The sequence below is a fragment of the Meleagris gallopavo genome, chromosome Z, assembly GCF_000146605.3.
Source record: "Meleagris gallopavo isolate NT-WF06-2002-E0010 breed Aviagen turkey brand Nicholas breeding stock chromosome Z, Turkey_5.1, whole genome shotgun sequence".
NCBI lineage: Eukaryota > Metazoa > Chordata > Aves > Galliformes > Phasianidae > Meleagris > Meleagris gallopavo.
This window is the reverse complement of record NC_015041.2, coordinates 8,582,457-8,598,813: the sequence shown is the minus strand read 5'-3', so window position 1 is coordinate 8,598,813 and position 16,357 is coordinate 8,582,457. Positions and strand designations below refer to the sequence as shown.

The window sequence follows — 16,357 nt, the reverse complement described above, 5'->3', positions numbered from 1 at the left end:
TTTTTTCAATCAGTATTTTCTCAATGAGAGAGGTGCCTTGGCAACTTCTGACTTTTACAGTCTTTTTAAGTTTCAAGGGTATTCTATTCATATGTTCTTCCTATATTGGTAGCACATTTTAGATTTACATTTCTAGCATTGAGTAGGCTTCTCTTCTATGCACTTAGTAGTGTAATACTGCTTTGTAAAATTATTTTCCAACTTTAGAGTTTTTGAGAGCTAGAAATCAAGTAAGAGGAGTATAAAATAAAGTAGTAAATTGTGCCGAAAATTTGCAATGTCACCTCATTGCATATTAGTTTTAGAAGAACGTAAATAATGAATAATTAGGCCCACCAAAACCATACTTCTGCTTTAAATTTCTCAAGTTTACTTTGCCACTCTTTTCTTCTGTAGGTTTTCTCTTAGTGTACCTCTTGTCTCTATTATCCAAGTTGTGCTCACTTTGTCAGTTATCTTACCTGGCACCTCTCTTGCATAGGTTTGGGGTTTGGTTTCATTTTGTTTTGTTTGTGTTTGGTTATTTTTTGTTTTGTTTTAAATACCACTTTAAATGTGTTCGTTTGCTTTGTAAATGCTTTTTTAGCTTTCTTTCCACTTTAACATATGGTCCCTACGTTTGAGTATTTTTGTGAGAAGATAACAATATTCTTCTCAACCTGGTTCTTATTTTGAAATACTTTTTTATTTAATTCTGTTCAGAGCAATAAGACTATCATATGAAAATGCCTAAATGTAAATGCAGTACTTCAGCTTAAATTTAACTACAGTATTGGAAATTTGTAGCACTGTGCTAATTTACAGCTTCTTGTACTCAGGAAAGTATCCAACTATTTATTCTGCTTTTTTAGTAAACTAAGTGGCAGCTTCAGAGCTGTCTTTCTGCAGCATCACTACAAGTAGCTTACCTAAATTTATGTCTTGCTGCCATAAACTATATAGTTTCATATAGCCACCTCCCATGAAAAACATGCCTTTGAGAGAGGACTTTTTGTTTCTTCCTGTGTTACATTACCAGCTATGCTACCAGTATTCCTTATTGCTAGTTAACAATAGCCAATTTCATAATACATTAATTTTTAAAGTTGATTGCTACAGCATAGCCTTACAACTGAAAGTAATCTGAAGATATAATTTCACTTTATTCAGTGGTTCCTGTTTCATTGATAAAACCACTTCCAAAATGGCATTGTGATCTCTTCCATTTAGGTAACAAAGCAGTCAGCTTGTCAGTTAATTTTCTGAATATTTAATAAATGGGATCTTCTGAATTGTCTTTATCTTTCAGACATTCTGCTTCGTTTTTTAAACTATTCCTTGCTTTGCTTTTTTTCTGCTAAGTCTTAAGGAGTTCCCTTTCTTTGCATTTTAAGTTATTTTGGAGCACGTAGGTCATGGATTGAGGTGTTAATTTGGCTGAATAACAGAGGGTACTTAGAAAGCAGTGGAACTCTGCATTATTGAAGAGCATTTCCAGTTCTTATAGTCAGCTTTTAAAGCAAAATCATTGTGTTATCATGAGGTATAATAATAATATTTTTACAAAACATCTAGGTTTTTTTGAGATGTTTTTATACTTTTCTTTTGAGGTCTAGGTCCCAAAAAACAGGAGACAGTTAAAATACACAAAGAGCTGAAGTTTGAATGTTTCTACTTGGTTAAAGTGGATTTTTGTGTTCCTTCTGTCTTGTGTTCTCTGTGCTGGTGCACTGTGTCCAACCATCCTTCCTTCAGTAGTTAATTTTAGGGGATATGTATTTTTCTACTGGCAGCTTAAACAAAGAAGCACTAGGCGTTGCATAATCTGCAATGCATTTGGAAGTAACCAAAAAGATAATTACGCTCTTGATCTTCACCTTGGGTTAATGCCCTAGTCCTAATTGAATACCTTTTATGGAACGTTTACACTCGTTCAAGGGTTTAAAATTCAAATGGCATGTGTGACATTGAAGCTACTTTAAGGAAGTGTCTTGCTCACCTGGTCAAACACCCATTCCTCACTGCATTTTGCCAATTCAATCCATTTTAGATGTAACCTCGGGTATGGTGAAAGACCCACCGGACGTCTTGGACAGGCAAAAATGCCTTGACGCTCTGGCTGCTCTACGCCACGCTAAGTGGTTCCAGGTTCGGAACATCATTTTACTTTCTTCTTGTAGCCTTATGAGAGATTAAGTTCAGTTGCATTATAAGTGTTTAATTGTCTGAAAACACTCAGCGTTGTTCATGCTAATAATACTTAATATTTTTCTGGTCCCTAAATTTAAATGTAGAAGGTTGAGTATGGAGGAACTGCTTTATGCAGTTATGGCTCATTTGACATGATTGTTTTTTCTGCTCTTTGAGAAGGCGATGTTGAAAGTTTGACTCGCTTGGGGTGATCATATATTGTATATTTGTTATATATTCCATAAGGCTGCAGAGTAACTTTGCTTTAAATAATGGAATATGTGTTTAAAGCTTTGTGTTTAGATTTAAGACTTTTTCCTATTTCTTTAAGTGCATTGAGTGTAGGGAATGAAAGGTGAGAAGCAACTGTTTGGTTTAGTGACTTTGCATTCTGGCAAAGGCACAATAAAGAAACCAAACAGATTCCCTTGACCTTTCAGTCTCTATACCTACTTCTTAGACCTTTACTTTATCCTTTTTATTTCTAATATAGAAAGATACTGTATTTATTGTTACAAGTGAACATGGGTCAAAGTGTACAGGGGATCAAGAAATGTTATTCTTGTATAACCTGGGCACTTTGACTTCTACCACCTTAAATTACTAACCCTGTATAAAATACTGCTGTAAATGGCAGCTCATGGAGTAAACTTGTAAAATGATTTGTTTCAGTCTTGGATCTGAGCTTCCATTGAACAGTGGTGTTTTAGTCTTTCAACAAGTCATATTTGCTGTTGGTGCTGGGATTGATTAATTTGATTTTGTATTGCTCTCAAGGCTAGAGCTAATGGTCTGCAGTCCTGTGTGATTATCATTCGTATTCTTCGTGATCTCTGTCAGCGTGTGCCAACTTGGTCTGATTTTCCAAGCTGGGTAAGTAATGTTCTTTTGAATAGTCTTTTTGAAATTCATATATAGGCACTGGAAAAGGTTATTGCCATTAAATGTTGACGTTTTCAAGCAGTAGTATTTTTTGTTGTTATTTTTGTGTTTAGAGGGAATCTATGTAGTCCCTGTAGAAACTTAATTTTCTGAGGTTTAGCCATTTGGAGATGGAATTTTTTTTTCCAAAGGAATTTTCTTGTTCATATGAATTATTTATTGGTAGAATCTTTATTCTAGATGTTTGTTTTAACTGTATATAACAAAATTTATCTTTTCTAGCCACCTACTGGTGGTTGATTAGAAATTGTCTGAACTTTATTGAATGAGATTTAACAGTTATCTGTGCCCAGGTAACTCTGTGATAACGGAAAGGTTACTTTAAAGATGAAAAATCACAGTAATTCCTGTGATTGTTAATACAACCCTTCTGCAAGATGAAATACGACAGTTCTAGTCAGTGGATGTGTCAAAATTCCCATCTTGATCAGTGCCACTTAAGAATAGGTTTCTAGGTTGAATTCATTTACTTCTCATAATTTTTCCAGCTGGTAATTTCTCCAGCTGGATATTCTTGGAGAATTCCTTTTGCATTGACTGTTTTAAAACATGCTCTCCAGGAATGCAATCTATTTTACGATTTGTTGACCACAGAAGATTAGTATGAAACAAAAACTCTCAAAAATATGTATATTATGCAGGTAAACTGACTGGTATGTTCCACAGACCAAACTCTGTTGCAGTGTGCTGCTTCTCGCTGTAAACTCCTCACTTTTGGTAGGAAGAGAGCTAACATTTTCAAGGCAGTTTCAATGGTTGTCCTTATTTTAATGAATGTTTTACAGCTGTTTTAGGCTTGCAGAGAATTTTATTAAAATACTTCTGATAATATTGATTGTTTCTGGAAAAAATATAAAAAGAGTTATGTTTAAGTTTTTATAGTAATATACAATTATCCTGCTCATTACTGTGCTACATTTCTGAAAGTTACGCTGTACAAATACAGCTTAAAAAAACTAGAGAAGTATTTAACTGATCTCTATTATCACCACTACACTGAACCAAAAAATAACCCCTGGCGTACTTGTAGAAAAGCATCCTTGTAAGTATTACAACACACAGAAGACGTATGTATGGAGAACAAGGGATGTTGTTCCCTCTTTGCCACATTGTTCTGAGGCACATCCTGAAGGGAACAGAGATTTGTGTCAGGCGTAGCTGTGTTCTCTGCAAGAAGGCTCCCTGATTTGCTTCTGGCACAGGATGACAGAACAGGCTGTGTTAGTGAGTGAAATGGACCAACACTGAAATCTGTGTAGTCAGTTATTCTTCTGGACTGTTCTCAAAGTCTTCCTGACAAAAGAAACAACACAGTGACAAATGTTGATTTTTAAACTTATGTGATTTCTGCTAGTCACAGCTGAAATTTTTCAGATCTGGATACAGAACTTCTCCTGACGTGTATGTTAGTAGCCTGTAGCAAGTGAAAGACCTTTTCAAAAAGATCCCAACTATTTTTAATAATACAAGATCTTCAGAAGATTAAACACAGAAATTATTAATAGCTTCCTTATATACCTAAAAATAAAAACTAAACTTGAAGAATTTTGTCAATTTCCTACGAATCATTCAAGATAATTCAAGGTTAATTTTCCAGTCATGTAATCTAGCCTCTAATGCACACAGACACCAGGGAATTGTAGTTCACACTGTCCTATTTTGAATCCAGAAAAAATAGATTTGAGTAAGTGCAAAAACATTATTCCCTTTTTTTTTTTTTCTTTACTTGCTACGTTTTGCTTCACGCTTGAAAACAACTATTACTGTTGATAGAAGTGAGAAGCTTGGTCCAAGTAATATGGTAGGACGTGGGACCATGGTAATGTGATGATCAAGAAGTGAAAATTAACAGTTAAATCACGCCAAAAATAGGAAGGAATGAGCATCCTTAATGAAGAATTGTAGTCAACGTTGCCTACAGTAACTTGTGTGAATTCATTCCTAGAAAGTGAAAATAAAAGGTAACATTTGAAAAACTGTAAACTAAGAGGGAAAAAAAAAATGTTTGCAAATGAACTTTGCAAATGAAGTAGTATTGAAACATCCATTTAATGCTGAAAAAGCTAAGGAAAGCTATTCCTTAGTACTGCAAATATCTTCTACAGTTTTGGGGTTTTTTTAATAATATCTAAGAAAAGCAAAAAAAAAAAAAAAGGAAAATAGGATCAGAGAGAAAAAGGTAGTATTTAAGATGCTGATAGTCATTTAAACCATTTTAGATGTGTTAATTTTTGAAAGTCTGCTAGTCATTAAATGTGGTTTTTTTTTCATATTTGTTGAACATCTGAGTTACTGTTAGCTTATATCCGGGAAAAACATTGACTGTAAGCTTCAGTTATTTTAAATTGAGGATCTAGTAACTGCTTAGATTAAACTTCAGAAGGCCATTATGTATTTGATTGAGTTTGTGTTCTTCTAGCAAAACATGTTGTCATTCTGTTAATCTCATTAGGTATACTGTGCATTTTTCATTCATATGGCTGCCAGATTCGGATAACTCATCTTTTTTCATGCAAACTCAAAAAAATCTTGGACAAGTTGGCTGTCTTAATGGGTAGAGTAGCACTGTACAAACTTACAAAAAACTTTTGGGCTAGCTGTGAAAAGAGAGATACCAAGACTGATACTTGCACCAGCTTTCTTTTTATTTGCCTTTATAAAACAGTCTTTTTCTTTTTCTTTTTTTTTTTCATTTAACTGAAATGCTTCTATGTTGTATAATGTTCTTCAAAATTCCTATTATCAAAAGCTCTGGACTGGATAACAGTACCAGCATTCTTCTGTTTCAAACAGTCTTCTAAATTAACCAGGCTTTATTACTATTACAGGCTATGGAGTTGCTTGTGGAAAAAGCAATCAGCAGTGCTACTGGGCCGCAGAGCCCTGGGGATGCACTTAGAAGAGTTTTTGAGTGTATATCTTCAGGAATCATCCTTAAAGGCAAGTTGAATTTGATCATTGTATCTATACTTACGCTGAAGTAACATAAAAATCTCTAATATTAATCAAGGTAAAGATACGCTACTAATTAACATAACCATTCTAGGTGGTCCTGGCCTTCTGGACCCTTGTGAAAAGGATCCTTTTGATACACTTGCTGTAATGACAGATCAGCAACGAGAGGATATTACTTCAAGTGCACAGGTAAGGCGAAGTATGTTCCAAGTAAATAAATTTGGATTTTTTTGGACATTGATAGCTGTCACAGTCCACTCTCTTCTTCCCAGAAATAAAGTCAGCACAGTCATATGTGCATGTAGCATTTGCTGTATGAATTTCACATTCCCAGCTTCAATGTAATGTCTTAGCTTCTGGACTTGCACTGACACAGTAAATGTGATGTGCACATATTATGTTAACTTTGTTGTGGAAAGGAAGAACATGGACAGCAGGAGCTGAGAGGGATATTATCTTACACCATTTCTTCATTGTTGGACAAATTATTCAAAATTGTTGTTTGTTTCTAACTGAAATATCTTCTTTCTACCCTTTTTGTAGTTTGCACTGAGACTCCTTGCATTCCGTCAAATTCACAAAGTTTTAGGAATGGATCCATTGCCACAGATGAATCAACGCTTCAACATCCATAACAATCGTAAAAGGAGAAGGGACAGTGATGGAGTTGATGGATTTGAAGCAGAAGGAAAAAAGACAAAAAAGATTATGATAACTTTTAAAAAAAAGTTCGCCTTTTATGCTGAGATTGAAGGTGATATAATATCCATTTGTTGCCTTGTTTTTACTCCATGCATAATAATGTCTGTTTAAAACATCCAAAACCAACTCAGAAATTAGATTTGGAAGAGAACGATCTGGCTCTTCTGTGATTCTGAACATTGTAATGGATGTGCTGTATCAGACAAATTATGGATGGAAAGACTACAAATGGAAACTGTCATAGGAAAAAAATAGTTTGGAGTTTTTTTCCCTCATAGCATTTTCTTTAAAAGTATTGCTAACTTCAGTAACTCTTGTTATTTTTTTGTCCTTTTTTTTAATGAACAAGTGCGTTGTCTTACCTTGACTGTGTTTAATGCAGTATTTGTGCTTTTGTTGCAATGTGTATTTTGGCATTTTATTTAGAAGGTTTTTTGTTTGCTCTTGACACTAGTTGTGTAAGTTACCTTGTGTTCGATAGTATAAACTGTTCCCCTCCCAATTAATATTTTACAAACCTTTTTTTGTAAAGTGAGACTGCAGGATTATGTTTTTTTCTAAACATGGAGGGGTTACAACACAATTAGCCTGCCATTTGAGTGCTCAGTTAAATGTTTTTGCCAATCTTGTGGCGTTTGTCTTAGTGTGATATAACGTTGTAATTAAGACAAATTTGTGTTAATCTAAGCAAATTTGCTGTTAGTTGTGCATTAGCAGTATAAAAGCTAATATATACAGTATGATCTTGCAACAGTTCTGAAGCAGCCACATAACTGTTTAAAGTTTTGCATGATGTTTGTTTTCAATAGAAGGGCTTTAAAAACTATTATTTTAGGCTAAATGCATATTCTCCATATGATTGACTTTGTGACATAGCAAGGCCAAGAAATAACTTTCTGACTTTCTTTTCTGAAAATATAAGCAGAAGCAGGCATTTTCCGTTTGGACAAAGTAATCATTCTTTTCCATCAACTTTTGGCAACATGATATTAATGCCTCTCAGTCCTTAAAAAATAAATGTTTGTCATATTGGTGCCTGTGAGGTTATTCCTTATAGCTATAAAATTTCTGTGATTTTTTTTTTTCAGTAATACAAATTTTAGAAGTGAAGTATTGATAAGTGGAGGTTATCAAGAAAAAAGCCCAGAAAATTATTTGGTGTGGCCATAGTGTTATGCTTATGTTTCTTTTGAAAAGCTAAAATATAGCAGTGGTGTAAGTTACATCATACCATTGATGTATGCTCTGATACACAGGCGTGATTTGTTGTCACAGCACTACAGTGGAAATACGCAAATAAAAACTAAAATTTATTAAGTGACTAAAATTCATTACACACTGGAAACTGAAGTACCACTTACTCTGTTCAATGTTTATTACACTTCATTTGCAAACCCATAAAACGCACAGATTAACACAGACTAACATTCCGGTGACTACTTTATCAGTGGCTGATGAGAGTATCAGATGTCACAAAGATAATTAATCATTTCTGATACTATTCATTAAGAAAGCCTCCTGCTGCAGTTTGTGGTTGAATTTATCTTTGACCTTTTTAATTAAATAAATCTTAGAGTAAGACAGTACTTCTCTTTTGCAACACTCACTGCTGACAGGGTGAATCTGGGGAATACAAATAAGATATCTCAGAAAGTGGAGAGAATCTTAGAGAAAAGATGCAATGAAGTATTCTTAAAGCATCAGAGTATAATTTTAAGAGGACTGTGTGTGGGTGATTAGTAAATAAGGACAGCTTTCTCGTGATAGGAGACATTTCTTAAGTAATTTCAGTATCAGAGAAAACAATAATTAGCATGTGCTTTAAAATTACTTTAGAAAAAGATTAGGCTTGTTTTTGTAGTCGAGCTTTGAGATGTAGCTTCCAAGCATGTGCTTGTTCTTAGTCCTTTTTTTATTTTTTGAAGGGGGATGTCTTGCTGCTATGGCATCTAGGTAGCCATTACTATTTATTTTGAAAGCTACAGGTGCTGTTCATGTGGCAAGTTCAACTAAATACCAAAGTTTATTCCGCATAAAGCTAAAAACTTGTCTCCTCAGACATGTGACTCTAAACTTCAGGATTAATAAGGTCAAGGATGTATTTCGGATTTCCTGTGTTTTTTATTCTGCTGGCTTTCCTTTTTTAACTAGTTTCTGAGTCTTTTGAAATATTGTATACTTAAAGTGATTCCACATTAAATATGAAGCTGTGACTATGATTTTTACTTGTGTGGTGAAGAGTCAATTATACTTTGTTGCTTTTTTTCCTGCCCATTTTAATAGGCTTGTTTTAACTAGTTAACTCCTGTATCTGGCAAAGCTAAGAAGGATAGAAAAGCAAGGTTTAAAAAGTACAGAGCTACTTTTGACTTTAAATATTAAATTGTGTGCTTGAGAAGACAAAGCTAAGACCGTGTAATCATTTTACAAACAAGTAATTACTGTAAAGTGTTTTGATAGTCCTAGCTGTTTACAAATAAGAAGAATTTGCCTTCTTTATTCATCAGTGCTGTGTGAAATCTCAAAATGCTCTATGTCATGATCATAATACACAAAAGAGTGCTTACCTTTGAGGAACAATTTGTGAGAATGAGAGCTCCTGGTTTGAAACTTCTTATTCAGACTTTGACTTGTCTGCCTAGTTTTCGAGTGTGTCCTGTCCACATATAAGCACATCCACAGCAGGATCCTACTGAGCAGCATTGTTTCAAATGGTGTGTTTACAGAGGCATTGCTAGAAATGAAATCTGTTGGATCTGTCCATCAGCTTCTTGCTGTATTGTGAAATTCTGTATGCACTGCTAATCTTACAGAACTATTAACATGGTGTGTTGATTTGCTTCTATTTTGAGATTTTTTTTAACTACTCAGAAGTGGTTTAGAAGTACTTATTGTACCTAGCACACTAAGAGTTTGAATCAACTTTAGATATTCCTGCTATGATTTTAAGCATAGTTGATGTCCTCGTAGTTGGTTGAATATCAGCTGATGATTGATCTATTAAGTATTCACACAATGCCAAATTCATTTCCTTGATAAACAATGAGGACTTATTTGGACTGCCCAAATGCATTTTACTAGCATAGCACCAGTAAGGGAGTGGGATAGATTCAGATGATCTATTTTTTTTCCCACTTGCATTGTAGACTAACAGGGACAATGAATGATTTATTTCAGGGTAGTTTAAAGCCTGACAGCTTTCATAGGCTCAGCCTAGCTTAAATATTTTCAAATATATTCTTCATCAATCCACTTCCATGTTGATATTCTAAATCAACAGATACATGGAAGGTATCAAGAAACATCTTTTAATGTTTGAAGTTTCCTACATTTGACAGTATGAGTTTTCAGAATGGAATGGCTGACCAATGGAAAGTACTTGATTTATTCTACAGTAAAAGATTATCATTAAAAAGGAGGTGAGAAGTCTCATTTCTACATGAATGGCAAGCCTTGCTCCTTATATAAACCTTTTTTCTTTCCTTTTCTGCATCCTGCAAGTGGATGCACGTATGAGCATAAGAGTAGGACATTCTCTCCAGAATATCTGAGATACCTTTATCACAGACTTAACTTCAGGCATATATTTTGATTTGTCAGTAACTTGCTGATCATACAAGTGAACAGTTTGCTATTAAAACAGTAAGCTGACCTGTATTGCTACCAATGAAAGTAACAACAATATAGGAGTGATTAAGGTGCCTGAATGTATGGATTTAATGCCATTTGATTTGCTTCTAGAGAATGCGGTGCTCCAAGAGGGGACATGTCCCACAGAGCTGTGGGACTGTGCCTACCAGCCCTATAAGGATACCACAGTATGCCTGATGACATCTAACATGGCTTTGCTTAGGAACTACCATGTAATTATAGGCAGGAGAGAAAGCTGTTGGTATTTTCTCTCTTTAGAATTTGTGCTGGTGGGGTCTAGAATATTGCTAGTATAGTCACATGGAGCTATTGCTACAAGGTGGGATAACCAATAGGAAAGCAGCACAGTGTTAAAAATTACGCATATCACAGTAGGAGGGAAACTTAGAATGCCTATGATAATTAAGTGGCATACCAGTTTCTCCTAGTAATATTGATAGTTTATTTAGTGTCTGTTTTGAGAGCTGAATTCAAGGAGCATTTGGACACTGCCCTCAGACATAGGGTTTGGATTTTGGGTGGTCCTGTGTGGAGCCAGGGGTTGGACTCGATGGTCTTTGTTGATCCCTTCCAGCTTGGGATATTCTGTAGTTCTGTGAATAATCAGCATAATATTTTTCTCTTCCAAACAGTAACTTTTTTAATGTACAGTGACTAACTTAGTTGGATTATGTCCTTACTGCTGTGTAAGAAATCTGCTCTGCCTGCACATGAGGGACTAATCATTCCTAGTAGCTTACTAAATTCATTTATTGATGCTATAAATATTTAACCCGCTCAACTGTACACATGAATTTCTCCATTTTTCACATTGAGCAGTGAGCTTTCTCTAGCTGTACATATCACACCCACCAATTTTTTTCATGCCCAGTTGTGTTGTTTCTGATAATGTGTTCTGTTTCAAGTTCATTATGGTTATGATACCTTTTTGCAGAACTGAGGACACAAGCAAATTAGCGGAAAAACATTTTAGTAGGATAACCATTCACCTCAGTAGTTGCATTTTCCCCATGAAAAGAAGTAGTCCTTGATCAAATTTTATGAATTGGAGAAGAGAGAAGAAAGCGGAGATAAACTGAGAAAAACAGTATCAGAAAGAATAGAACTGGTTGAATGGGTCCATCTGCAGAGATAAAGAGAGGAAGACTCTTTGATAGAAATCTGCAAATCAAAGCTAAGTGAAAAACAGAGGAAAAGGTATGTCACACAGTACAACAGCCAAAAGGGAAAAACAAATAGTGGAGGAGCAATAAGAGATCTCTGTTTCATGCAGAGAGAAGAGCCAGTAGCGTGTGATTTGCCATCCAAGGAACAATTGCAGTGCTCCACCGAAACAGAAGAAAACAGAAGCTCCAGCTGATTTAGGATGTCAAGTTTGAAATGGGTGCTAATAAGGAAATGTTAAGAGATATTGTGCTGGAGGGGATGGGGAAAACGGAGAAAAGGAACTGATCTTTAGTGTGTCTGTCTTACTTGCCAAGTAAAGCTGTGTATCTGGTATTTGTGCTTTGCTGTTACATTTGAATGAATAGTGACTCTGTGTGCAACATGTAAAATAATTGGAAATCAAAATGCTGCACAGGCAAAAAGAAAAATGTGTGGTTTTATGCAGGAAATCACACAGATTAGCTGGGGTGGTACTTGAAAAGTGTCCATGTGCTTTGGGCAGCAGAGAGCGCTCCATCATCATCAGCTGCTGCTCTTTGGAAAGGCTGAAGTAATTCTCACATCACTGTAATGAGTACAAAGCAAAAACTATGGTGTTCCAGCTGTTTCTGTCTATTGCCAAAGGCACACTCAAGAATAAATAAATGAAATAAAACACAAATCTGATGCAGCAGAGTTGCCATTGCAGCAAAACTCAGTATAAAATCAGTGTTGGTGCATAACTCGAGAGCAGTGGTTAGAAGCACAAGCATCAGAATCATAGAATGGCCTGGGTTGAGAAGGATCACAAAGATGAAGTTTCAACCTCCCTGCTATGTCCAGGGTCACCAACCAGCAGACCAGGCTGCCCAGAGCCACATCCAGCCTGGCCTTGAATGCCTCCCAGGGACTGCGGCATCCACAACCTCCTTCGGGCAACCTGTTCCAGTGTGTCACCACCCTCTGTGTGAAAAACTTCCTCCTAATATCCAACCTAAACCTCCTGTCTTAGTTTAAAACCATTCCCGCTTGCCCTGTCACTATCCACCCATGTTTACAGTCATTCCTCCTGTGGTTTATACACTCCCTTCAAGTACTGGAATGGATTCTTACAAGCAAAGAGTACTTACTCCTACAAGTAAATGAGAAGTAAATATCTTCTGGAGTGAAAACGTGAAATGTTTTGGGGAGCAAGTATAGGGGAAGGTAGAAGAGAGATTCAAAACGTTCAGAGGCTATGTGGGCTGCTGAGAAGGAATGCAGCCTAAGAAGTTATAAAGGAAGACTTAAGAAAATGTTAAGAAGAGTCTGTCCTGCAAATAATTGGGAACAGGAAGAGAGACATTTCAGATGTAATTCCTGTATGAAGAGACAGGCTATTTTGGCATTCCATTTCTTATGAAATGCCTTGCAGCTGTTCTGTCTGCCTCTCATGCTGTCAGGGGTGATTTCAGGGTAATGGATTCAGGATAAGCGTTCCTCACATGGCACTGGTAATTCATGAACAGGGATTCTGGATGCTTTAACTAAAGTCCCCATCATGTTCTCCAGCATATCCAAAAGCATGCTGCTTTACAAGATGCATGACCAATTCAGAGCTTGCATTACAGGACATGCCAGAGCAAAATCGTTTCCCAAGGACCAATGAAGCAAAGTGAAAGAAAAGCAACGTGAATGCCAAGGGTTCTACTGTTTTACACATTCTGCTTGAGGAACAGTCCCTCCACAAATGTCACGCGCACATCAGGAAGGAACAGAAGATTTAAAATAATTAATTTCCCTGGAGTTCTGGAGGTACAGGTGAGTGCTAGAGGCAAGACACTGATTTCCTAACACCCATCTGACATTCAGGTGAACGAAACCCAGTGCACACATCACCATGAATGTGTATAAAGTGTGGTCAAAAAAACGTTTTCCACATGCTTAGAGAACCACAGCAATTCTAGTGAATTTTTTATTTTAGCAAATGGCAGACAATTGCTAATATGGAATACATGGTTTCAGATGTCTTTTTCAAGATCTGCTACTTTTACAAGGTTTGCTCCTTCAAATACTCATTTGCTATATTAAAAGGAAAGTTTGCTTTGCTCAGACTAAAGTCTTTTCTGATTCAGGGACAAAAATGGGAAGCTAGAGCCAGCCTCTAGAGTCCCATTTGTGTTTTATCATTAGTCTCCTCTGAAGACCACTTAGCTTTTCTTAATGGGCCTGTTTGCCATTTCAGAATGCCTGTTTCTTAAACTATCCAGGCCAGGATTTTCAGTTAGAGCAACTGAGGGGGAACTGAGAATGATAAAAGAAGCACTGAGCTGAATGGCTTTTGTCAGTACCTAAGCTACATGATTACTGTAGTCACACGTGCATTTTTCATTAGCAGAGAGTACAACAAGAGCTTGGTATGCAAATTGAAACATACATTTTACTTAAGTCACGTGTTATATACAATTTTCACTTCTAAAAGAGAAAACAGATGACATGGATATTGCTAGCAAAAGCTTAGTCTGCTCATGCTTTACAAAGAGAAGAGCCTGCTGCCGAGAACTGACACGGGTTGCCCCACAGGTACACTGCCTGCCCTGCCCAATCTGACTCAGATGCTGAGTGGTTCTCTCTGGCTTATTCCAGAGCAGGACCATTTATCCAGCAGGAAGAGTTCAACAAGAAACATCTATTACCTAGATGGACTGCATTCTCAGCTGGTGATGGATAGCTAGAAATCTTCCCCAGGAACTTCTGATCCACATTGGAGAAGGAATCTGGGCTGCCTGGTAATTCCAGCAAGGACTCCTTGGCAGCTTTTTCCACCATCTAGCTCAGGGACAGGCATCCAAACTGGAAGCTGAATGTGTCCTTACCTAAGATTCCTTCCAAGGCAGAAAATTGGCTCAAACAATATGTACATTCATCTTTCTTAGTTTTCTGAGAGCTCATGATGCTCAGGATTTGACTGCAGGTTGAGAAGAACTGAGGCTGGGAGACAAGCCCTCTGTCATTCTACCTCACCATCAGCTCTGGCACGGGCCTAAGTGCTGATCCGGACAGGCTTTGGCTCAACCTTCAGGTATGAGTGAAGAGAAGTCCTCAGCTGAGGTAATTTGGATTCAGAGCCTTTGGAGAATAAAATGAAGAGGTTTACCACACAACAAAGAACACTGTGCACCCATGCATAAATAACTGTCTGCTTTAAAAAGAGCTGAAAAAAGGTAGAGTACTTCCCTAGCTGCTGAGCTCTTTTTTGTTTCTGATGCATGTTCTTCCTCAGATGGTTAGAGATGTTATTCCCTCTTCTTCCACTTAAAGCTAAGAAAGGAAGAACGGTGGTTTTGCTATTAGTTGTGACATGCTTTCTTCCCTCAATTTTCACAGCTTTCATTGCAATACATTTTCCGTTCTCACCTTTAAAATGTGTAATACCCAAGTACATCTCTATCACTGAAGTAAATGCCCATCTCCAGTGTGTGTTCTTAGCAACTAATGCCTCCATCTTGCTCTTCTTTGTGTTGTCACTAATAAAGTCTTGCAGTCATGTTTTGGCAGGCAATTGGTGGGATGCCCTCATGGGATCTCTCTACTGCTCTTCGATATCTGGGTTACTGCTTGACCAGGGCTTAAAAACCTCAGTTCCCTTACTAGCTCTAGAAAGCCTTTGTCAAACAAAGACATTCAGTAATTATAGACACAAAATTGCCATTGCTTACATCAGTGGGGCTGAAGGAACTGCCGACTGCTGCCTGAACCATCATGACAGCACTAAAAGCACTGTCTTATTCATCTGCTTCTAGTTTTTTATAGAAGTGTCTCAGTGTAGACAAAGCTAAGACTTTTAATAAGAAATTGTCTTAACCTGTTTACAGTAGAGATATAGATGGTTGTTTATGGGCAGACTGATTTGCTGACCCTTACCTGTAAGACATCAGTACATTTCTCATTTCCAATCTTTAGTTCTGATTGTTTCCAGTAATTTGACATCAGATTTATTCTCAGCCTTCCACATTTCTTGCACACTCATTTCAGTAATATGGTCTTATGCTGTTTAATATAGCAATCCCTGAATTATTTATTTGAGCAATACAAATAGGAAGTGTCAGGTCCACCATGCCTGGCTGATCTCTGGGTCCACAATGTAAATCCACCACTCCTGGGACACCTACCTCCAATGCATGCATGGCCATCTGTAATGCTCTGGGGAGTATCAACCTAATTGTTCTGAGGAAATGCCTAGATTTCTATACCTATGGACTGTTCTTCTGGTAATGCTAAGAAGAGAGTAAAAAAAGAAAAATCTTCCAATTGTCTCAGGGTAGCTTTTCAGCAGAAAAGCTGCAATGTAGCAAAAAGCCATTGTTGGTGATCTTTGCCAACTGCTCTCCAGCCTTATCTGGGGGTTGGCACAGGACCTAGAGTATCAAGGGAACACTGATGAGGAGGGATGACTGCCCCAAAGTAAAGAAGATAACATTTCTTGTACTCTTGCTTCCCTCCATCAGCTCCTCCACCAAGCCCCAGGCGCAGCTGAGAATTTAGCCAAAGGAATTACTCAAATTCATGACATGTAAGTTTTTTAAACAAAGCAATCTCTGTTCATAGGAAGAGCAGAGCTGGTCTGTGCATTCCCCTCCTGCAGACAGTTTTAGGGGTAAATACCATGATTACATTTTTAGAAGGAAAGCAAAATATCAGGAGAAGGTTTTTTGAAAAGCCCATGACAAAGTAGGGGCTGTGAAATGCTGAATGTTCTTCATCCACCACAAACGTGCTAGAATATGACTTTTTATAAAGTTTTTTTCTCCTC

At 36.9% G+C, this 16,357-nt stretch overlaps 1 protein-coding gene across 1 annotated transcript in view; it reads left to right on the top strand.

The window, feature by feature from the left end:
- Positions 1-8,987, top strand: part of ZFR (zinc finger RNA binding protein) — a 31,458-nt gene extending 22,471 nt beyond the window's left edge. The window contains exons 15-19 of the mRNA XM_031557227.1: positions 2,030-2,127; positions 2,947-3,042; positions 5,940-6,051; positions 6,158-6,255; positions 6,610-8,987. Coding sequence (XP_031413087.1) covers positions 2,030-2,127; positions 2,947-3,042; positions 5,940-6,051; positions 6,158-6,255; positions 6,610-6,879 — 674 coding nt within the window. The 3' untranslated portion in view covers positions 6,880-8,987. The remainder of the gene's footprint in view (positions 1-2,029; positions 2,128-2,946; positions 3,043-5,939; positions 6,052-6,157; positions 6,256-6,609) is intronic.
- The last annotated feature ends 7,370 nt before the right edge of the window (positions 8,988-16,357 follow it).